Source organism: Ornithodoros turicata, chromosome 8 (genome assembly GCF_037126465.1).
Source record: "Ornithodoros turicata isolate Travis chromosome 8, ASM3712646v1, whole genome shotgun sequence".
Classification (NCBI taxonomy): domain Eukaryota; kingdom Metazoa; phylum Arthropoda; class Arachnida; order Ixodida; family Argasidae; genus Ornithodoros; species Ornithodoros turicata.
Window position 1 is genome coordinate 8679751 of NC_088208.1, and position 24809 is coordinate 8704559.

General features: G+C 46.3%; 1 protein-coding gene across 1 annotated transcript; it reads right to left on the minus strand.

Moving 5' to 3' along the window:
- Positions 1-360: 360 nt before the first annotated feature.
- Positions 361-942, minus strand: LOC135367485 (uncharacterized). The gene has a single exon (XM_064600789.1). It carries the CDS (start codon positions 940-942, stop codon positions 361-363), a length of 582 nt encoding a protein of 193 aa, XP_064456859.1.
- Positions 943-24809: the final 23867 nt, after the last annotated feature.

A 24809-nucleotide genomic window follows, 5' to 3' on the forward strand; every position in this document is an offset into this window, starting at 1 on the left:
GCTATGCGCCCTTTACTCATGAGGAGCTGTGAAGCGAAACTGTTCTCAGACATGACGCACCTCACATAAACGGCAACGCCGTACGCCATTGGGCTTGCGTCGCAAAATACGTGAAGCTCCTGTCCTTTTGCGCCTTGCGTTGCAGGAGATATGACACAACGTGGGACTTGGAACGATGAAAGTTCGCTAAGCTCGGACGTCCAGGTCTTCCACTGTTCGTGCACGTCCTCAGGTAGAGCTTCTTCCCATGTGCAATTGCGCCGCCATAGCTCTTGAAACAGAAGTTTGGCGCGGACGAGAAACGGTCCAAGAAGCCCAAGACGGTCAAACAGCCTCGCAAAGGTCTGAAGTACAACTCGCTTAGTAGCTCTGTGGTCCAGATGTGGACTGGATGTTCGAGGCCCCGAGGGCGGATGGCGGTTGTGGACACCTTGCGTCAGGTCGCTTCCATAGGTCGCACAGTACCGTCAGATGGCGGCTTGAACAGGCCCGACATTTCAGTGTCGCTGCAGTGCGGCACTGACGAGCCATGTGCCCACGCTCGCCGCACTTGAAACAGCAACGCCTTGTTGACAGTCTCCTTCGCTTCTCATCGGCTGATAAGGAGGCGTGGCACTCCTGGGTTGTGTGACCAGACTGGTCACACAAAGGACACGTGAGCTGGTCGAGAGGGACGGACCCTGTAGCTAACGCCAAAGCAGACGGAAGGTGGGAGGAGCTCCGTGAATGCACTAGTTCGGTTGATGCGAGATTCGAGTTTTCTTTCACGCGTGCTGCCTTGGTCTCCTCTCGGCTCTCCACTTGGACCCTCAGAAATTCCATGACAGTGTTCACTTCTTCGGCACGAGAGCCTGCTGCGGAGCTGGACGGTGCATCTTGTTTATCTTGCGTCTTCAAGCGCTGTCTGTAAAGAACAGCGATATCTTCCGGTAGGGAACGCATGAGGACCCGATGGACTACTACTGCGTACTCCGCTGCAGGAACACCAAGACTCTCAAGGCAGCTGGTGCGGAACCGAATCTGTTCGTAGAGGTCCAGGAGCCGAGTTATCTGCGACGAACATGAGATAGGCGGGATGGCAAGAAGGCTATCAATATGTTCATCGACAAGAGCATCGGTACGGCCAAACCGCTCGGTGAGCACGCTCACCGCCACCGGGTAGTTGGTTTCGTTAAGGCGAATCCACTCGACTGCACGCCTTGCAGATCCACTCAACTATGTCTTCAGGTATTGGAATTTCTCTATGTTGGGGAGATCAGGACGTCGATGGATAGTTGCTTCGAAGTGTTCCCAGAACCCCTGCCATTCACGGAGCTCACCAGAGAAGACCGGCACTTGGAGTTTCGGTAGATTAACCCGTTGCGTTCCTGAGCGCGAGCTGCTCGCAGTAGCGTTCAGAGCGGCATTGACGGTACCCGACCCTTCGCCTGAGCGCTCCCCTGCTTGGTCTTGGGTAGCGGTACTAGACAATGCAGCGCTAAATGCGGCACGAGAACTCAGAAGGAACCGAGTCCGACTTACGCAACGGCAAATTTTTTCGTGGTAATCGCGATCGGTTCTGATTTCTTGCTCATAGGTGTCGTCGTCATTGAGCTCTGCGACTTTATCATTCAAAGCGGTCAGAGTCCTGTCCTTGTCGAGAAGTTCATCCAGGGTTATCTGCAAGTCAGACGGGGCCGCCGAGGGCTGTTGCAGGAGTTCGGTACGGAGTTCGGCACCGCGTCACGGCGCCACGAAGGACAGCTCAGTTACGGCGAAGCTTCTCCATGGGTCAATATGTGAGAGGTCAGCCTTCTCCCGGGTTTCGGCACCAATTGTTAAGGATAGAGGAGGCTGACCCGACCGTATTCTACTGGAGAACGGTTTATTTTCATTTGCTCGTGCGAACCCGCTCGCTCGCTCATCTTCCTCCAGTGCCGCCCCCTTCCGGCATACTCAACAATCCTGTACTGTCAAACTTGGGCTGTAGGACCACAGTCATGCGGATGATCGTACCATGCATTTCTCCAAAATCATTTGAAAGTGACTGTTCAATGCATATATTGCGCGCATATACGAGCGAAAATGTGTGCGGGTACGCAAACTCAATGTGGATCATCAAGAACCATTTGCGCCAAGCTCAATCAAGCGAGGTATCACAGATGCAGACACATCATGTCTCTGCATCTGCGAGGTATTCTGCTTTTTTCGTCTAAGGTTTTCACAGTTGGTTGCTAGGTATTCATTGAGCTTCGTGAGACAAGGTGCTAGTCTTTTTTGTTTGTCAGTCGTGTGATTATGCATCCTAATGTTGAAATGCCGTTCATAATGAATCTGTATTCTAATGTACTGTGTTCTAACGTAATAACACGTACAAATAAAACGGGGAAGCTGTGCAGATATGTCACCATTGTGCCACGATTCTTTCCGTGTCTAGGGAAAATTCCGTAAGTGGAACCTTCACCAAGCATACCTCCCCTGCCCCCCCCCCTTGAAAGCTCGGCACCCCCCAGCAGTGAATTTCTGGGGAAATCACTGTATAGGACGCCTCCCATCAGTCCTTCCTCCTCGCTTGTGTGTATCGAATCTGGCCTCTACTTTTCCTAGGTGTTGTGAAGGCACCAAAATGCGGTAACATGTGTTCTATGGTGCGCAAGTGTCACTTATCAACACAATACTGAAACCGAAACTGTAGCTGTCCTGAAGCCACCTGTACCTTGATCCAGCAGGAATATCACATGGCCAAATGTGCAGGATGTTGCGGGTAGCTGACAGCATACAGCCATAGCTAAGTATGTACTGTCATCCCCCCCACACACATACTCTTTTCTATCTTCATGCGTTCTTATTCCGTTTTAGATTTTATATGGTACGTCAGGGTAACCAGTAGGTTCCTGCAAACTTTCAAATTATTCTTTAAAGTGATCTAGAAGTATGTTTTCGTCACAAGACGAAGAAGACATTAACGCTAACTGCACGCTGTTGACAAAAGTGGGCAAGAAAACCCATCGCAGCAAATGTCACCGAAGTTCTTGCCGAATTTAATTTCAACGCGCATACTCTTATTCTTTTTCTGCAATCTTTTTTTTTTGTCCACAGCCCGAAGTCCGGAGTTCCGCTCTAGAGTATTCCCATTATCCGTTGCGTATCCGCAGCACCAATAAAGATGATTATGCAGTTAAAGATGGCTCTATTGAGGGCAAAGCGACATTGTGGAAAAGCTGCAGAAGACGAAAGACGGAAGGTCTAGATGACTCGACTGCCCAGCTTTCCACGTTACTGCGATATGATCAACGTCAAGTTTCAGGCAAACGACGTAAGAAAGCCTTCAGCGCCAATACGTCTGCGTGTTTATGAACAATGGATGCATGTCACCTCGCAATACCCATTAGAGGGGTTGCGAAACATGCCTCTTCAGTTATACCCAGTCCCCAAACGTAAATGAGGATTTTTGTATCCATGTGAACTCGCGTCTCAGGTCTTACTGGAAAGGACGTAAAAGACGCGCAGAAAATTGAGTCCGGGAATGAGGCTCGTGCACCTGACCTCAAGCGCAGCTTTTGAGCGCCTTCGAGCCACGTTACATGTGAAAATCCGGGGACGCGTCAAAGGCGTCACACTGCGGGCCCTTCCTTCCGTCCGTAATTGCACACATACCGTAACACTTCACGGCGTGCCCTCCTACTGTGACTCCGGTGCGGCAATATGTTTTCCCATGTTACGTGACCAAACGTGACGTCACTGCACAAGCCTCATTCCGACATTCAGAGGACACGTACTTACGCCTATCAAGGGAATGACTGCAACTCTAGCTCCTGCGAGATCAGAGAATGCCCTTACGTGTGCACCAGGGTTTATATCTCGCCAAGAACGGCACGGAGAAAAATAATTATTTCACCCAATACTCTGGGGTACCAGTACATGAGCGCATGATGTAATGCTTCACACCTGTTACAACTACATTACTACGTCACAACTACATTCTTATTAGCATGGTAGGTTTAGAACGGCATGTAAGCTTTGGTGAATCGCGTGCGCACAAGGTACCCACTGTACTTTGTGTGATAGGTACACACGTACACGTGTACGTGTACGTGTACACAGGTGACGCACGTGTACATGCTGACTCAGATTACGTGTAACATCACGGCTCGGCGCCGCTGTACACACGTATGAACACATCATCTGGGAACGGCCGCTAACGTGTAGTGTAAAATCGCCCTCTTGTGAATCGAAATGAGTTCCCCGCGCTTCTCGATTACGCCGGAAATTAGCACCGCCGACCTATGGAATTAGACGGAGGGTCTCTTACTCACTATTAGAATGCATTCTTATTTAGCCTGTCTTAAAATTGAAGTTGCAGCAAAAGCTCACTTATTCGACACATTATCTCCATGCTGCATATCTACTCTTTTCTAATTATCGCTCTGTAGAGAAAAAGACACGCTGCCCACACTGCGAAGTTGGGAAAAGAGGCCATGACAATGAATGCTACAAGTAGGATGACAGAGATCGTCATGGTGCCTCGTTCTTGGCTGACTTGTCCCCCGAGCCGTCTGGGATTAAACGCGACGTGGCTTGACTTTTGAGCCAGTGAAGTTGAGCAACATTTAAGAGTATTCTTAATGGCACAAGTGAAATTCCGCAAGATGATACATCAAATTGTAATAAGTTTGCCAGTCGGGTAATTAACTCCGATATAATTACTAATCGTTCCGATGTAACCGATTCCAAGTACATAAAGAGAATATATGTAGGCCGCCGTGATAACAATGATGTACTCTGCGTGAAAGAGACATATTCGTGGACGGTATATAAGCCTATACGTAAGACATCAGATTGAAGAATCAGCAGTATAATATTATAACACATCTATTAGTGCGCATCTATCAACAATTAACCAAGACACGTCCATCAATGATAGATACGCTAGCTAGCACATCTAGCATCAACAGACAAGACCGCCTCTGTCCCAACCCCCTTCCCGCTGTGGTTGAAGGCAACCACGCTGTGACTCCACCCACTGTGTCCACTCACGGATTTTAGTTAAGGCTGAACCACGTGGACACGAGTCCCCTTTGCCTCCAGTGTTCAACCCACTGTATCCTCACAGGAAGGGAGTTGCCTCAGGACGGAAGCCGCCAATATTTCGAACAGAGACTGTTCTTCTTCTGGGCACCGTCCTCATCTGTCCTGAGGCAACTCCCTTCATACATCTCTACCGGTTCGCTGGATTTCTACCCATCTGTATCCTCTCACGGATTTTAATTAAGGATGGCCACCGTGCATAAGAGTCTGCCGCGGGGTAGCACGTGCCATGCTCGCTGTGCTTCCTAATATTATAATTAAGTTTGGCTGCAGTGGTCCACCCACTGTATCTTCTCACTGATTTTTAAGGCTAACCAGCTGTGGTTAACCACGTGGGCACCAGCCGCTTTGCTTGTGCCACACAGCATGCGTACTCTCAATCTGGTTGCTTTTAGGGCCACGTTGAAAATGCTGTAACATATAATTTAAAAGTTACAATATTTTTCTGTCAAGGTTACACGCCTTCTATATGTCACAGCAGAGGGTACTCGTCGGAAATATAAGTTACAGGCCGAGTGCCAGATGGTGTAACTTGTAAATATTTGCGTTTCCTATCCATAGAAGTAAGAGCGAGATCACTTATAAGTTCTATCCTCACTTGAACTGACCTTGGCCGCGCGCTGTGAACGTGGTTTTTGCCCTCTCGTTCTTCATCATTCGCCCCTCGACATGCAACTGCCTGCAGATCTTGGACGCGATTTTCGACATTGAAAATTTACCCCGTTCGATTTCGATCAGAGATGCAGGAAGCTTGCACAGTCTCAATGCTCAAGCTCAATCAATGCTTCTTCAAGCTACACTCTTACTCTTGCCGGCATGGCAGGGTTAAGACAGCATATAAGCTGAGGAGAATCGCGTGGTGCGCAAGATAGCCACTGTGCATTGTGTGAAAGGCACATCAGAAAAACCCGCCATTAGTGAATGGGCCCAACCTCGGAGTCCTCGGTGTGTCCCTTCACAATGGCTATTGTCGGCAATGACACCCTTGATCCAGGAAGGCAGCCCGCATCTCTTCGGACTGAGTGGGTGCCAGCCGCATAAGTGTCGCCGCGAGAAGGATATATGTGTGGTGAATCGCGTGTACACAAGAGACAGTATGCTTTGTGTGAAGAGAGCAGGCGTATAAACGCATCATTAATTAGGGGGCACAAACGTGAAATCTACAATCACCCACTTGGGGTATCATCATGTTCCATTTGACTTTTCAGGATTGCTCGAGGGGCACAAACTGGCACTGTCGATGCATGGAATTAGATGAATGCCTTTCTTACGCACTAGTGTAATGAACCTGTACTTTATCAACGTTTACTTATTTGACTACCTTGAGCACCCCTGCCAGTCGGCAAAACGTATGACATTTTAAATGAACGGTGGAGCGATATGTTCGTCATTGAACATAATATCATTCCTTCATGTCTGCTTTTATATAATTATCACGCTTGCCAAGACTACAGCTGACAACCCAGGCAACGCATGGTGCGCTAGAATACGTCTAAAAGATGTCTAAATGTAGACTTTGGTAAGGTCTATTAGACGTCTAAAAAAGTAGCTCTATTCATCTGTATCGATCCCCTAGCCTTCCCCTAGCCCGGCGAACGTTACGGTAAAATACAGCTAATAGCCGGATAATTGTAGCATCCATTTAGACCTTTTTTAGACCAAACTCCTAAAATGGGACAGCACTTATCTATCCAGTGACCCGTCATATAGACACGTAATAGGCATGATGTCTAAAATTATGCATAATTTACACCAAAATTTTGGCACTAGTGGCCCATGTATTGGTTCATCCAGGTATATGTCCCTCACATGATCATGCGGGTATGTGGTTCATGCACAGTATGTCTATACAAAGGCAGCATGGATGTTGAAAATTTATTTCTATTAACATACTGGGTAAACACTCACTTCCAAACATATTGACAAGTTGCGGGACATCGTGAGCATTTGCCATCTTTGCACAATGACATGACAACAAATCTAGGTACTCTTCAAAAGTATATAATAATATACATGTACACAAATCGCAGTACTTGCATCACTGGTAGCTGCAAGCAATGCCTCTCATTTCAGGTCCATGCTCTGATCTTGATTGATCCAAAGGGAAACAATACGCTACACACGTGTGGGGTGGTAGACCGCTGTGGGTAGCAGGAGGGTACGTTTCCGAGATACACTGAAAATAGAAAACACAATATGTGATATCACTATAAATGCCCGTAGGTAAAAATGTTGGATGCAGCTTGTTTACTGTAGAACTGAAATTTACGCATATTTTTTTATTCAGGCACTATGCAAGTGTCAAGTATTTCCTGTCCATGGTTGTTTGTGCAGAACCCATTTGACTCCCGACTGACAATTCGAAGAGGAAACCTTCTTCTATACACTTGCATAGCACCATGGCAAAATTAGACAATGGGCGACATCAGGTAATCCCAGCACTCCTTACGTGAGAGAAGGAATAGTAATTCATGCATTATTTTTGTTGACTTTGACACAGCATGGGTCATGGGCTGACGAGACGAGACGAGAAACTGAAGTAGTTTGCAGCCTTGATGTAACTGCCTTGCCATTTACTGCCTTGATGTAACGCAAGTTACCAAGGTTCGAAGCAGTGCAAAGCATTCTGGGATTTCTGAAGTCGACGATACTTAAAAGAATGTGACGTGACATATCCTACTCTGCACACCAGAACGTACACGCTAAAAAGGAAATTGTCTGACAGAATAATCATTCTGACAGCCTACACGTACATGGCACCCATGACAAATACGATGCAGTTCAGGCACTCCAACAGTAACTGAAGGTGTTTGGCAACAATGTATTTACGTGAGGCTCACCTTAGCGCCGGATTAATTGTTTTGTTCATGATATTCTTTCTCATGCAGACACTAACTATAGAACGGACGCTGCATTCTTAGATTTTCGAAAAGCATTCGACATGGTCCCTCATAACAAACTTCTGTATAAGCTCTCCATTCTAAATCTGGATTATGATGTCCTCCGGTGGATAGAATCATTTCTTACAAAACGGTCGCTCTTTGTTTCCTGTAACAATTTCCACTCTCCCGAAATCCCAGTAACATCCGGCATACCGCAGGGCTCTGTTCTCGGTCCTCTGCTGTTCCTCATCTATATCAATGACTTACCTAGTGGTCTAACATCTACCGTCCGACTCTTTGCAGACGACTGCGTCATTTATCGTAAAATCGCTTCTGCTCTGGACCACTCAACATTACAAAATGACTTAACGCTAATACAAGAATGGTGCGCAGTATGGCAAATGCCCTTGAACATCAACAAATGTAACATTGTCTCCTTCACACGTCAACGACTCTGCACCCTTCCCCCATTTTCATACACAATCGATGACTTCATTCTGCCGCGAGCAGATTCTTACAAATATCTTGGCGTTCATCTTTCAGCAAACATGTCATAAAATACACGCATTGACTACATAATCTCGAACGCTAATCGCTCACTTGGCTTCATCCGTCGAACATTAAAGCAGGCACCTCCTCACTTAAAACATCTAGCATATCTCACTCTCACTCGCCCAAAACTGGAATACGCCTCCGCAATATGGGATCCCGCCCAAACATCCCTCATTGATAATCTTGAACGCATCCAAAACCGGGCAACACGATTCATATGCAACAATTACTGCACCACAACATCAGTATCTGCACTGAAAGCTGAACTCAACCTCTCGACCTTAGCACATCGTCGTACCATTTCAAAGTTGTCCCTCTTTCATCGATTCTTCCATACCATACCCACAAATCAATCCCCAAAAGTTCGTGCCGGTATCATATTCCCCCGTCTAGACCACACTAATAAAATCACACGTCTTCACTGTAATACAAACGCATTCTCGAAGTCATTCTTTTGCTCCACCATAGTTATTTGGAATGGTCTCCCAGGACACATAGCCACCACTCACGACCACCAGTCATTTTTGAACATTATACGTCCGCTAAACTGATTTTTTGTGTTTTATTTTTTTTCTTCTCTGTTAGATTACTTGCAAATTTATTATGTATTATTTATTATGTATTAAGTATGTTCGGGTTGTTTATTGGTGTACTAACTCTTTTGTATTATGTCATCTTTTTCCTCTTTCTATTTTTATCTTCACTTTCATCATGTAAATGTTCTGCATTTTATTTATATCTTATATACTGTATTGATTTCTCAATTGTAACTGTATGTATACTGTAATTCTTTTCCTGTTGTCTGTGTACTGTAACTAACTGTTTTTCCCACCCCCCATGTAATGCCCGTAAGGGCCCTTGGGGTAAAATAAATAAATAAATAAATTAACGAGCACATATAAATACAGCGATGCTGAACAACAGCACAGTCAGATAGATTTGATCAGACAGCCAAATCAGGCAGATTTGAAAAGGTAACAGTTTTCGTTTACCTGAAATGGGATCGTACCCGGTCGGAAAATCCATCAGGACTCCATCAAAAATTCTAATGGTCCATAAAAGTATTTTGGTGGGCCATCAAAACAGCTTGTCAGCACATTAACAACTCCTAGTAGTCCAACACGACTGTTATCCCAATTTTAAACAACTTTCTATAAAAGGCCACGTGCGATGCGCGAATACCATAAGCATCCATAATACGACTGGGAGCTTTATAGGTGGACGTCGCTTTCTGTATATCCGCGGGATGTCGCGTGTCGGCAGTTTCAAAAATTTATTTTCCTAGCCTTGACGGAGTCCTCTGATGGAATGCAGTGTTGCGAGAGAGAGAGAGAGATAGAGAAAAAAACGCGCGATTGCACTCCGGAACATTGATTTCTAAAGCAAAATGAGTAAGAAACACAGACGTTGTGGTACTTTTGAGTTAGTACCCCAAGCCATTCCTCACTTCAATGTTGCGTGTGTGAGCAAATTAAATAAATTGAGACACCTCACGCCTTCTGTTCAACCGCGGCAGCAAACAGGGCTATTGGATCGCACAAATCACGGAAGAAAAGCTATAAGTATAGTATATATGCTGTATATATGTGTATATGCAGTATATATGCGGTTTGCATCCGCTTCCACTTTGATACCAATGCATTAAAGGAAATGCCATTTATACTGCCATCATGAGTGAGGTTTTGGTCCTTCACTTTTGGAGAGCGTTATGTTATTTTGTTTTTTACATTTTCTGCTCATTGCTTGAAATGCTATTTTGAAAAGTCTTGGAAGCAAAGGTACGAATTGAAGCGAGAGAAATTAAATTCTGTCATGACCGGAGTCAGAAAAAGACAGAAAGAAACAAATTGCATTGTTTTTACTTTTGTGGAGCTCCCATCAGGCCATTAGACCCGGTCCTAATGGTCCCATCGAACCACTAGACCGTTAGTCGTATTGGAGGTGTCCGAAATTACGATAGGCCCAATGGCCCGATTGGCATAATGGTTCCATTAGGATTGGCTCTGATGGATTTTTCGACCGGGATAGCTGCAGCTAAGCTGAAGTGCCTACAAATGACTCACAGGACAGGCGTTGTATTCGTCACCTCCAGTCCATGAGTGTGCAAGCACCTATAAAAACAATAAAGACATGAAACCAAGAGGTACCCGCGCCAACATAATGTATGGGGTTTTACACAGCAAGCTATCAAATGAAAGAACTGTTCAACGTACGCGCTGTTTCAAAAACAAATGCAACAATCTTAACTATGTTGTACCTGGCAAAATGTTCACTGAACACATATTTTACTGCAACACAGACAGCATAGATTACTGACAACAGCACAGAGTAGTGACAGCAGGCATCGTCAGATTAGCGCCATAAAAATCAAGGGGTATTGAACAACAGGATTGTCAAATCTAAAAAGATAACAGTATTTGTCTACCTAAAATGTGATCGTAGCTCCAGCTGAGCTGAAGTGCCAACAAATCGCTCACAGGACAGCCGTGGTATTCGCCACCTTCATTCCATCACTCTGCAAGCACCTATAAAAATAATGACATGAAACGAAGACGTACCCGCGCCAACAAGGTATCCAAACGATTGAATCTCATTGACAGACACTTAGGTCAGTCCCACATCTCCATTGTGTTGGTCACCATACGCAGCCACATTCTGCAGAGAAAGAAAAGTATATTCAGCTGCTGTGCTTCATAGCTCTGGCAGACACAAGCAGGCACAAATCTCAAAGCGAAGGACAAGAAAGAAAGAAAACTCACCCCTGGAACTTGAAGTCCAGAGAACAGACGTTGCCTCTCCCAGAGGCCTCCCCACTACAACAGCGCTCGTTGTTACGCTTAAAGGGACCGAAAAGTGAAAAATAACCCCCATATTTTTGCCCACTGTCGTGCACAACATCGTTGTTTGATAAGACAGAGAAAGCATTACTTCTCAATTCGGCATATTTTTTAGGTATAAATATTTTGAAGATTGCCGGAACATGGACGGTGCTGCCAGCGAACGGCGAAAAAGAGCAACTTGGGTTTCGGGTCCAGGGCTCCCAGGGATTGGTCAACTCTTGCCACGTGAGAGTTAATTTTGTAGAGAACAAAGTTGACGCACATTATCTTACAGCTAAACGCCATTTTAAAAACGACGCTCACTTCCATAGCTTTTACGTTAATAAAGCATTCAGCTACTTCGCCGCTACGAGCTACGATGCGCAGCGCCATCTGCAAGGCCATCTGTGTTATCGCGTTTATTGTTTACGTCGTGGGTGGTCATGCTGGTCGCGCGTAGCAGAAAGTATAAGTGAATGACATGTTCGTGGCTGCTGTGTCAATTATTCGAGAGCCCTACATATGCCTGGTGTTGTTTTGGAGTTGGGGGATGCAAAAATCATGTTCGTTCACCATCGGCGGCGGGCGTTTTTCACCACAAGGTTCAACAGGAGAGTGCGCGAAAACGAATGTGGTTCGAAACACTCGGTTATTAGATGTAGCAGTCGTGTCATGTGTGCTGAGCTCATTTTACTGCCGATGATTACGAATATGCCATAGAAGGCGAACTGCCAAGACGTAACAAAGCACACTGATGCTCTGTACCCGGTGACTTTGGTTCACCGAGATGACGAGTTCAACACAACGTCTTAGGTACGTACAGGCGTCACACATGTATAAATTATAATATAGCGATGATGTATTCCATTTAACGTATGTTATCCTACTTGTCCCGTACTCAACATTGTCAACATCAACAAATTTAATTTTAGGGTCCCCTGAGGGGCCATGAGTATAACCTACAAATACATCTATGCCCACAGGTTACTTAACCCTCCAGGAACAAACTAGAAATTATAATATGCTGTGACAGCAAAGAAAAAGCAGTGAGAAAAACTTGCAGCATGCACGAAATGAAAATATGCTTACATCAACATTTCTACAAGTCTGCGCACTGATGGGAAAGCATCCCTAATTGCATGCATGACGCAGATCGAGATTCAGTGGAATGCTTTCTATTGTATTTTCTCGGAGCACCCCATATCCTTCTTGTGAATGGAAGGCAGGTGGTATAACGGAATTTCCTGCAGAAATAAGGGTTTTCCGTCCAGTTTGCCGTTCAAGTAGCGCGTAAAGACAACACGGCGCTGCCGCGTATGTTGCCATGCTCTTCTGCTGCGCTTCTGCGCTTCTGCTGCGCCATGCTCATGCGCTTCTAGGATGTATGTAAAAGACACTTGCAGTACTTCGGTGTCAAGGCACAGTATTTCGAAATCTTCGTTAGTTCTGATGCAATTGTCTGTCTGTCTTCCACACGCATGCTATACCTCTCGGCAGCAAAAACCGTAGTATCCGTCGGTTTGCATTTCACACATGAACACCTGCACGACCAAAAAAACAGCGCTTGTTTCGGCTTACACAAGTGCTTCTCCCTGATACATGGAAATTTCACAAAGCAGTCCATGTTCACGGCACGGTGAGCTACTTCTGAGGACGAATGTGACTCCGATTAATCTCTGGACGAGGAATCTTCTGCTGCGAAGAACACACTTTGCACCACGCTAACGCACGAACAACATGTTCTGTGTGAGCGACAGTCCTCGAATGCGGAATTCCAGCGCACTCATGTTCAAGAGGCTCGACATTCTCGACGTAGAAAGTAGTCACAATTCACAAATGCGCACTGTCAATTTCGTTTTCGCCCTTTTCGCCGGATTAGCGCCCGGAAGTGCGCGTATTACATGCGTCCTCGACAGATGGCGCAGAGTCATGCAATTGTTGACAGACTGCTCGGTTTCCTACTAGGTCCCTGGACATGCAATTATGGAAAATTCGATTACAGAAAAACTACAGCGAGTTCAGTGGAGTTCTTTGATCTTTGAACTTGTGAAGGTTCAAACTTTTCGCTGAACATAAAGTGTCGATAAAGTTTATATTCACTTTTCGGTCCCTTTAACGGTGGCGTTAATTGCAGTGGACAGGATGCCGGAACTGCCTCGTTGACCAAAGGATTGCAAGAAAAATTGCAAGGATTGTAGGAAACACTTCTGCAGCGAGCGTGAGCTCCCAGCAACCAACCGAGCGCGAGCGAACAAGTTTGAACACTGACCGACCGTTGCGGGTTACGGAACGCCGCTGGCGGAGCCATCTACCGAAGCCGTTTCGAAACTGGCGCGTCGAGGGCCGACGGCTTCTTCGCACTTATATTTTCGTCTCATTGTAGCACTCTTGCGCAGTCGTATTTTCTTGTCCCTGCTTGTCACGACCTGTAACTTTATTCAGACTAGGTTGTTCATGGGGTCAGTGCAAATAAAAATTTAATTTAATTACGTTGAACCTCACAGTTGCGAGACACACGGTTTGTAGTCGCTCTGTCATGACAGCAGCAAAAACAAACTACTTTGATAATTTTTCGCAGAGCACAGAGGCAACGCTGTGTTATAGCTCCTGTGAAAATGGTTGCATAAATCTGTGATGCGAGTATCAATGTGGCCAACGTGTGACATGCTTTTAGACGTCTAACGGTAGATGTCTACTGCGAAATATCTCGGCCATGTCTCGTAGACCACCCCTTCCTAGACCTCTAAATAATGTATAGCGATATGGACAGCTTCTAGACGTCTAAATTTATCGGTATCCCTAAAGTCTCAAGTTGTGGCGCACGTCCACGTATACTAGCGCACCATGTATCACCTGGGTATGAATAGGAATGCCACCAACAAAGTGATAGAGACCTTCGTGGTGTCTCATTCTTGGCTGTCTTTTCGCTCGTACGACTGTCTAGGGTTAAATACGACGCGCGTTGATCTTTGTCGGGGATTGCGTGTTGTGACTTTGTGAGACATTTTTTTTACAGGATTTTCATATTCACTCCATGAAACACACGAACGATTCTTGGGAGATCCCTCGAAAAGTTTATCTTGAGTGTTAGCTGCATACACTTATCGATACACTTATCGGAGAAGCCATGACCCCTCTGGGAAAGTTCTGAGAGGGGGAGGGGCTCATGCCCCCAAGTCCCCACGCATATCGTGCCTATGGCTATCCCCAGGTTAAACACTACATCACAGATTGATTACCTTCGCACCCGCCGTAGTTTTCGTCCTGTCCGTAATGGCGTTGATCGCGACGCAAGAAGGCAAAAAAGGCAAAAGTTCTTGGAGGGGTATAAATACTTATTCCTACGGAATAACTCAGGTACTGCTACGTGGCAGTGCCAAAGGTACTGGCAAGGTGGCTGCTCTGACCAAAGCATCTGCTGAAACGCAATGGGGCAGAGCAACCAAAGCGCAAAAAAGGTAGGGAAGAAATATTTTAAGATTTCAAGCTTGGGCATCAGCAACAGTCGGGAACGGTTACCCTTGAATCGTACCTAAAAATGTATGCCGTTTTGCGGAGTATAATTGGCGTTGCGAAACAAAATAAACGCGTTTGTTGTCTGGGTTCGTCTGCTCTCGACATTACGGATAATTCGTAGCATTCACTACACTGCCCCTACTGCTAACGCCATGTAAGGTAATTACAGTACGAGGTACCTAGAGTGCACTATGAATGGAAAGTTTGGCAAATGTGTGATTTCTACACGAGGGTTTCGGGAGTTTCTTTCGGTACCGCGTATTATTACGGCAAACGATGAAAGATTGTATCGTAGAAATTTTTTTTAATTCATGTTCAATTGAGATGTATTATTCAAAAACGAGGCTTTTGGGAACATGTTATTTCAGTACAATTGTTACCGGGAATTTAGGCGATGCTTAACGCGCCCAACGCCTTTCGAGTATATACCTCGCCAAGTGCGACCACATGTCAGTCATGAATATAGAAATTAAATTATGACCCAATGGAGGGAGAGACTGGCTACTCACATTGCCAAATTGATACAGGATGCCATGACAATGAAGGCTACAAATAAATATATAGGGATCTTCATAGTGCCTCCTTCTTGGTTGCCTTCTCCCACGTAGTGCTTTCTGGGATTAAATATGACGTGGGTTGGCTTTTTGGCTGCGAAGATGAGGGAACGATTACATTTAATGGCACAAGAGAAATTCGGCGAAATATCAATCAAGTTCGAGACCCACCTCAGCGGAAACGCTTTGGATCCAGAGCCTCGAACAGGATGTTTAAAGATAATTAATTCCGTGAACATGCCAGGAATATACAGGTGGCCGTGATGTACGGTGCGTAAGAGGCGCACATTGCTAAGCAGCATGTTATGTTATTATTATCAATCAATGATGTACTGTTTTACTTTAATGAAATAATAATATTGGCCCGATAATACACATAATATTCTGTACACATTGAATTTCAATTATTATGGGAAAAGCATAGGAGTTCGCGGGATTTTTTTACAGCGGATGGCAAAGGAGCCCCAATGTGCGGGAGGGGCGAAATGGCCCGCAACTAACGGCAGTCGAAACCTCTGATATGCAGAGCATGCAGCGGGTAAGGTACAGAGCAATAAAGACAACACTTGAGTATAAATCATGATGGCCTTCGCGTAAGGGGCGCACAGCTTCTGCAGGTTTCCTCGGAGCTCCAGGGGAGGCAACTCACCCTTGCTCCCCTTTCGGAATGCCCGCAAGATAAAATGTATGTAAATATTGCGTAAATAGACGCGGTATGAAATGTCGTCAATTCCACGAAACAGATAGTCGAAATGAAGTGTGAATGTTTTGGAGAATCGAACTTTATCTGTATGCTTTCCTGTGGAGACCTTCCTCAACCGGATCACACAACAGAAAAGTTGAACGCTGAATGTCTGTTAGTCCTGAAGCAGCTTCCGTGATTGACAATTCGTTCATCCGAGCAGCTTGTTGTTTTGGTGCTATTCACTTGCTTTGTGTATGAACGGCGAAAATCCTCATCAAGAAATGCTGGGAGCGATATGCCAGGGAGCGATATCGCAAAAGAACTAAGCAGAAGGTTGTGAAAGAAACACTTATGGAGGCACTAAAGTGCAAACATTTTTCTTCGCTGTATGAATTGATTCCGTTACATTGACAGTACCGTAAGAGGGACGAGGTTCATCGGTTGAGCCGTTTGTAACTGTAACGTGAAGAAAAGTGTCAATTCGGAGGTTCCTCTTTCCTTACTCCGAAGAGGCGAAAAACGTCAAGTGTACATCATCCAGAGCGTGCCGCAATAGGGGATTTGACGATGCTACGCGCGCCCTCAAGTGAGCCGTGCAAGGCACTGTGGGTATCTTGAGGGCGAAGCAGCGTCGTCTGCTTCCCGGCGCTACAGTGCACGTGCTAAGTTGCAAACTTTTAAAAACATTTCTCTTAAAGCGTCCGAGGAAAACCAAGGGAAAATGCCCAGACAACACAGCCGGCGACCGCATTCAAACACGGATCACTTCCAAATATCAGCGTGGAATGCCATCATCGTAGGGACTAGGGTATGAGAGCTAGTCGGCTTACCTGGGCGATGAAGTGGTCTTTAATAAATTCTGTGGCTACAAAAAAGACGGCTCTCTGATGTGAATGGCCGTTGCTTCGTGCTCGAGAAGTGCGTGGTTTTCGTTCATTTACATACCGAGGTTTGGTGTGTTGTATCTCAAAGTATGTGCTCGCTTCGAATAATGACTGGCTCCAATTCTCATTCCCGATTTGGGCATCGATTGAACGTCTCAGGAACGTCACCAGGCTGTCTTCTAGAGATATACGGGTAAATGCCCGACTTTTATGAAGTATTGTTCCGACTGTCAATTTAATAGTAATTTTTCCAAAGTGCTGGGAACCAGAAAAATAACTTGTCTGAGCGTGACATATGGGGGAAAGTACGAAAATTAGGTATTGCCATTGTTCGCGTGCTGCTGTCAGGATTAAATATTTACGTAACAGCCTTTAGGCAACAGAGGAAACATATTGGTGTTAGAGCTCCACTCGGCAGGTGATCACATTAGAGAATGAGGGATGTCAGGAATGTTGTCGGGTATACTTTGACAATGCAGATGAACGCGTTAGTTGTTCAGATACACGGTCCGCTGCAGGCGAAAATCTGGAATTGGTTCCAGAAAGGTTCCAGTTGAATCTGAACTGGTTCCAGTTGGATGTTTGATGGTCTCGCAATGGTTCCAGTTTAATGTTGATGGTCCAAGCGGGATTCCCAAGTGGGGTGGCTGGTTTTACTTTGGTGACATCTGTGGTACCAATCTGGCCTCAAATGGTTGCAGCTGGGGCTGCACAGGTACCATTTTGTTCCCAGAATGGTCAATTAATTCCCACTTAAGATTCCAAGCTGGGCGGCTTCCCCCTTTGAGATTCCATCTTGTCCACACTTGCCACATATCCTTCAGATTTTGTTTGATCTTAATTAATTAACAATTGGGGGTTTACGTTGCGAGACAACTGAGATCATCAGCGACGTCGCACCGTTCGGTCTGTGGATTGCTTTTGCCCACCTCAGGGTTCTTTGACGTGCGATGAAAGCTCATCACACGGCACCCCGTATTTAAAGTCCCTCGCGGAAGACGGCCTGTCTGAGCAACTTGTACCCTGCCACCAAGTTGCTGGCGTCCTCGGCCGGGTTTGAACCCACGATCTCGGAATCAGAAGGCGAACACGCTACCGACTGAGCCACGGAGTCCGGTTTTGTTTGATCTATTACTCTGATCTGTCTTAGCACGTGCATCATCTCTTTTTATTGCTTTTTATCCAGGTACGCGCGTCTGCGATAAAATATTTGCCGTAACTTATTCGTGCACATATTCTCATCTGAAGGTGAATATCTCCACAAGATTTGAAGTACCAGCGAAATGTCAAAAAATATATCTCAATAACGATAAAAACTAAGCTAAATAATTATAAGAAAGAAAACGAGAAAAAAGAAAAGGTAATTCTAGAGGCTGATGCAATGTAGATGCATTAACCACGAAGACGCCACGGCGGCTACAAATTCAAACGGCGAGACGCGAGATCCGAGAGAGCGAGAGTGGCGAGAGCAGTGGAGTGCATCTGTAGCTTCCACAGTTCGCCATGAAAACCACCGCCCCCCTTTACCACGTGATCATCCGTAACGAATTGCGAAAAGCGAACCGGAAAAAGGCGTCAAAATGCGCGCGCTGACTGATCGAACTGCGCATGTGCGCTGCGTGCCTTTCTATACCCTCTCACTCGGATTCTCCCTCCCCCCTCTGTTCCGGCCGCTTCGCCAGGCCATCTGCTAATATTATCGGGAAGCTGAACATGAAAATCCAGAAGACGAAGGAATCCATACCTACAAATTTATTGACAAGGTAAACATACAAAGAAGAAGCAACATTTGAATGGAAGTAAATTCAGGTGACAGGGCCCACATGCCGGGGATAGCAGGGACACGGACAGCTGCTGTGTCTGAATGAAAAAAGAGGAACCTGTTAATGTTATGGTAAACCAGAGCATAGGCAACGTTAATTGGCTTAATACGCTACGTAAGATATGCTATCGTTACCCCATGACATGTCGACTAATGACAAAATTCGAGGAGCCCGGCGTACGCGATACGTGCTGTTTTCCTATTCATGCACTACCAGTGTATTACACATCAGACTCATTCAAATAGCGGAACAAAACGCAACTAAGTAACGCCATACAGAATAGCACATCAACCAGGTCATGACTAATAACCGGCAGAAAGTGATGTAATACGGTACAGGGCGTACCTCAGTTATGCACACTGTCAGGCGGTAGTATTAAACGTCTGATCACTGACATGCATTATACGTTTGTGCTTACCTTTTCAGTCCGGCGTTCCTCTATGGCTCGAGCGTCTTCGAAATCCACGAAATGAAATCATCGTCTGCCCACATACACACCAGCTGCACAACGGTAAGACGGGTCGGCACCCCGGAGGAAACGAGCACGAGCGAATCAACCGGTTAAATGAGCCTCAGCCAATCATGATCGAGAAAGGTCACGTGGGGGTCCTGAGCCAATGAAAAGTAAGTAGCCGGAATTTGGCGGGAAATGCCAGTGGCGACACTATTTTCGCAGCGACGAAACCCGCTTACTGTGCCTCCTCTGGGCGAGATGGTGAGAAGCGAGAGTGGCAGATGGCATTTGGAACTTGGACGCGACGCAGCAAGTTGGTCTTGTCTTTCTGTGCCGTGGCAAGGATCGCGTATCTCCTGTGCAGTATTTGCGTGTGTTTTAGTGCGCTTTCTAAGACAATGCGATGACAATGGCTCGTCAGCAACACATTGTCAATTTTCGGGGAGAGTTTTGACGCTAAGAAGAAGGGAAGATACGGACGGTGAAACGCCAACCCGTGCGCAGGTATGAGTGATGACCGTGATGTTTTGATTATTATTAATTAGATGTTTCACTTTAGAAACTTAGAAGGAACATGAAGAAAAGGAGGATCAGAAGATTCCAAACGTATGGTGAAGAGGAAGGGAAGATATGTCGCGACCTGCGTGGAAAACAAGGGTGTCATGTGTTATCTTGTCTGAGAAAATACAAGATGTGCGGTGGCCAACAAAACGTAAAGCTCCCTGTGGTCCGTGAGTTCATCGCACAGTGAGGCATATGCGTTGTCTAGACGCAGTGAGTGATGTGCAGGGTCGGATTCACAAACGCGATCGTAAGATGCGCTAAGATGTCGTAGCCCGCGACGCGCGTACGGCGGCGTCGTAAGCACGATTCACAAAGCTATCGTAGTGGAGAGGGTACCCGCTTTGACGAGGAAGAGGAGGCTGCTCATTTCCTGTCACACGCCACTTGGGGCGCGTTCTTAGCCACGGTCGCTTAGCTCAGCTCGTCACCGTTGCCATTGCAACGGCGCACGTAACCCCCTCCGTCACCTGCACGTGGAACGCCGTTCTTGGCCATCCTCCACCGCAGCTGCTCACCTCGCCGGTAAACGTCATTTGGGCGAGGGTGACAGACGACGGAAATCTTTGTGTCCGTTCGTCCTCGGTGAGCGTAGTCTTCGCAGAAAACATGGCGGAACTCTACGCATTTTTCGAGGATGTTGGCGTGCGTGAGGACGAAATAACACGCGTATTTCGTTCTAACAGTGACGCATTCACTGTCCTGTCAGACGATGCGTTCATCAGGCACCTCCGGCTTTCTAAAGAAGCAGTTCGAGAAGTCTGCGATGCCGTCAGGGAAGACTTGAAACGACGTATGTATTGCTCTTCGTTTATTCATGGCGATGTGCTGTTATTGCATTGCCTCTACGTGGTCTTCAACATGTTAAATATCGCTAGAGCGAGTAGAGTAAGTGTAAGGTATAGTAAAGTAAGGTGGGATAACTGCACTGTGGATAGTATATATACTCACAATAGCAACACTTGCAGCGCAGCAGTTCACCGCCACCACGCTCACCGTCGAACAAAGGGTGCTCATGGCACTACGTTTCTACGGGACCGGGGCCTTTCTTGGTAACATAGCTCATGAAGAATATTTCACCACGACCAAGCGACATGTCTCGGAGTCTCTACACACCGTCAGCCTGGCTGTGATAAAACATCTGGCACCCAAGTACCTGCGCTTCCCGCAAACACCGGAGGAGAAGCTGGTCGTGAAACGTGGGTTCTACGACGTTGCAGGCCTGCCTGGACGCCTTGGTATGTTGTAAAAGTACGCTCAGGGCTCAGGTGAATGTTATTACGACCTATGGGGTCCCTATTCACGCAGGTGCAGTCGACGGTACAGCGGTCGCTATCATAGCACCCAGCACCAAGGATCCACGTTTCACTGATGGCAATTATTACAGCCACAAGGGGTACCATGCACTGAGCGTGCTGTGGGTACGTGATGGGAAGCATGCTTTTTAAAATAGATGATTGGTAGTAATTTTGCTATTGAAAAAATTATCAACGTTACTGTTCATGGACAGATTTGCGATGCTAATCGCAGAACCCTCCACCTAAATGCACGCTATCCGGGGAGCTGTCATGACGCTGCTGTCTGATCAATGTGCAGGATACGGCAGGGGGCTTCAGTCCTATTCGACGATGGGGAGTGGCTGCTGGGTAAGTCTTACTTGCTTGTAGGTCAAATAAACTCACAATCTATGTACACATATATAGGACATTTATTGCTCAAAGAAAGGATAGTGGTAGAGGCAGTAAAGAAATATACCCCATTTAGAAATACATAGCTGGAAGGTTTGAGCATTACCATTTGTACACAATAATGGATGTTACAAATGATGTTATCATTAGTGTAATGAATGTGTCAGATAAGACAAGGTACAAAGGCTGGTTATGGAATAACTATAGTGAACAGTGTAACAAGTGAAATAGATACATGTACACTATACATGTATAATTCCCTATGGATATACAATATGTAGTAGGACAAGTCAGGGGATGACAAAGGGGAGTTTAGTAACACCGATATGTTTGTGGTGTTGGCAGACAGTGCTGCAGTCCAGGAGGACTGGTCGAAGGGAGCGCTATCTGTCGAGACATTGATCCCAAGCTCTCTCAGTGTTAATAAATTCCTCTTTGTGTTTTCGTGTAAGCTCTTTGGCCCCTTTTTACTTTTCCTACTTGTATTGATATGTATTTATACACATATGTAACATATCATTTTCTTCAAATGAGATCTTGGCTACCCCCTTGAGCCCTGGTTGGTGACTCCATTCCGGGTTCCCTCATCAGACAAAGACGTGACATATATTGCAGCAGGACTGAGGTTCGAATCGAGCAATGCTTCGGAGTTATGAAAATGCGATTCCGGTGCCTGCAAACGTACCGCATCCTTCATTTTGCACCAGACAGAGCCTGCCATATCATCACTGCTTCTGCTGTGCTACACAATATGTGCATTTCATACAATTTGTCTGAGCCTGCAGAGAAGCCTGGACCGGCAGCTACAGAACATGACAGTACCACAGTTACAGTGACTGAGGACGAACGCAGCGAGGAGGGTGAACCCATCAGTCAAAATGACTCCTTGATATCGCAGGCAATGCGCGTACGTGAGACAATTGTCAACAGATACTTCTAGCAGCTTGTCAAGAAATATACATGTACACCCTTCAGATGACGCACCCTTGGAAGTCACTGGGGGAGGCGTGTTAGCTTAGCTCAATTGGTAGAGCCCAGGACCGGTAATCCAGAAGATGTGGGTTCGAGTCCTACAGCTAGCCAACCTTTTCAGTGACTTTCATCTTTGATCGTTTATTTCTTAGGCAAATTGATGCTTTGTATGTACGTGTCCCTTCTGTGTTGTTCCAGCCTCAGAACATCAGTTCTCTCATGTACTAGTATGTTCTTGTTTCAACAAAGGGTATTCTTCACAGAGATAGCAGACGATTCTTGGAAAGCTCTCATTGGCTGAGGTGAAGTTGCAGTTTTATTGTTACCAAATTACGGTGCCAGCTCTTTGTCGGTGGGTAAAATGCAGCTACATTTGACAATAGAAGAAATGACCTCCAATTCAGACAGCAACAACCATCATATCGATAAGTGCTTCTAATTTTTTGAGCTAAAAACAGGCGTCGGGTAGCGAGAGTAGCGTCACGAGAGCGTCCCGGATGTGGGGAGCGGAAGCGCAGCAGACGACGACGTGTTTGAAGGGCGTTCTTTGCTACTCGGTGCATATCGTCATTTTCCGAGCGTCGCGGTGACGGTGACGGACAGCGCTGCCGGCTGCGCTGCGATGAGATGGCCGAGAACGCGCCCCAGGAGAGAAACAGGCAACAGGCGAGACTATATTTTCACAATGGTAACGACGACGAAAATCTGCAATCGTACAAATAATAGTCGTCCCGTTAGAAGAAGTCGCCCGTCCCCAAGTGTGCTGCTCCTACACGTGCTCTCGGTCTTTCGGTAGCCATAATGGATGCCGTGCAATCACAGGCGAAACGTGTTCGACGACCCAGCAGGGATATTCCCAGTATGTTCGTCTCGGGGGGGAGGGGAGGGGTGTTTTGTAGGGGGGGTGTGGCACCCATATTTGCAGCGTTTATGGCTTTTTTGGCCTTTCTTGCGGACAATTTGGAGGGGTGTTGCACGATTTCTGGGGGTGTCTTAGCGGTGTGTAGGGGATGCTTGAAAAATCCCTGCAACCCGATTTTACGGAGCACAAAACTGAAGCATTTGTTGACGGTTATCAAGCGAAAAAGTGCGTGAATGACGCTTCGGGGATGGTCTCGAAGGTTCTATGGCAAAGTGCAATGCGTGGGCGCGTATTACGGAGCCTTTGTTTGCCGTCTCCAAATCCAACGCTGCCAAATACGCCGACATCTTTCCTCGTAAGACTGCTCGGGAGCTCTAGCAGGATTCCGCCGTAAGCTGCGAACATTATACGACGCGCGCCCTTCGTGAATCTACACTTCGTCGTAACTTTCCCGTACGACGGAGTTACGACAGATTCCATCGCACGAGCTTTTTGTGAATCCGACGCCAGACTTGTACTACGTACGTACATGTAGATGTATTGATTATTTTGGTGGCGGCCCTTAGACGACAAGGACGACGCGCCTCTCCTGCGGCGCGCTACTGTGCCTGGCAACCAGTTCCAGTTCTACCGGCACAGTCCTAGAGTGAGGCCACGTCCATCTGCCCGCTGGGACATTCCATCATCGCCGGTCAGGACTCATGTAGAGGAACACCACCTCCTCTACAATTTATTCCTGCTGAGTGTATGATTGTAGCAGAATAAACAGTATTCACTTGAGCAATATGTGCATTTCTACGCATTATTATTTTCGTTCACGCATTCAGTGGTCCCAGCTGCTAAGTGGCCGTATCCCGGACCACTTAGTAGAGGGGACCACTGGATGAATTCCGGTTCCATTTTCATGAATTCTGGTTCCACTTTAAGTGGGACCATCGTGAAACTGGTTCCACTTTCAAATGGTCCCGGTCAATAAATGGTCCCACATTCAGAGTGGGACCTGTCCAATAAACCACTCTTTGAAGTAGTCCCACTACATATTGTTAACGTTTTGCGCCCCACTGCATTTCATGAACGTGCCACAAATATTTGTATTTCAATATACGTTTCATCCAGTTCCTATATACAGGCAACCATGTACCCCACCCCCTGTGCCCAAATGCGGCGGGTGGTGTACGGCACTTATACCTGTCATACAGTGTTGCTGCACCGCGATACTGTGACAAATCTTGTACTGCCCTCAACCTGGCAATAATGCATAGTAGCAAATAGATCATCTTGATGTCATCAGAATAAATTAATAGTAAATGCGTAGGCCCCGGAGAGATATGCGGTCAAGAGATTTTTTTTTCTGCCAGTAACTTTTGCCACATGTTGTTAGCATTTTCATTTCGTTTCAATTGACAGAAAGTTAATTTCGAGAATTGAACTCCGAAACTTCCCAAGGCAACCTGACGTTTTCTTTGCGGAAATAGGTTGTCCATGCTGAT

Bases quoted from the DNA above. Each gene is read 5' to 3' on its own strand.
- LOC135367485 (XM_064600789.1), bottom strand. From the start codon at position 942: ATGCGTTCCCTACCGGAAGATATCGCTGTTCTTTACAGACAGCGCTTG.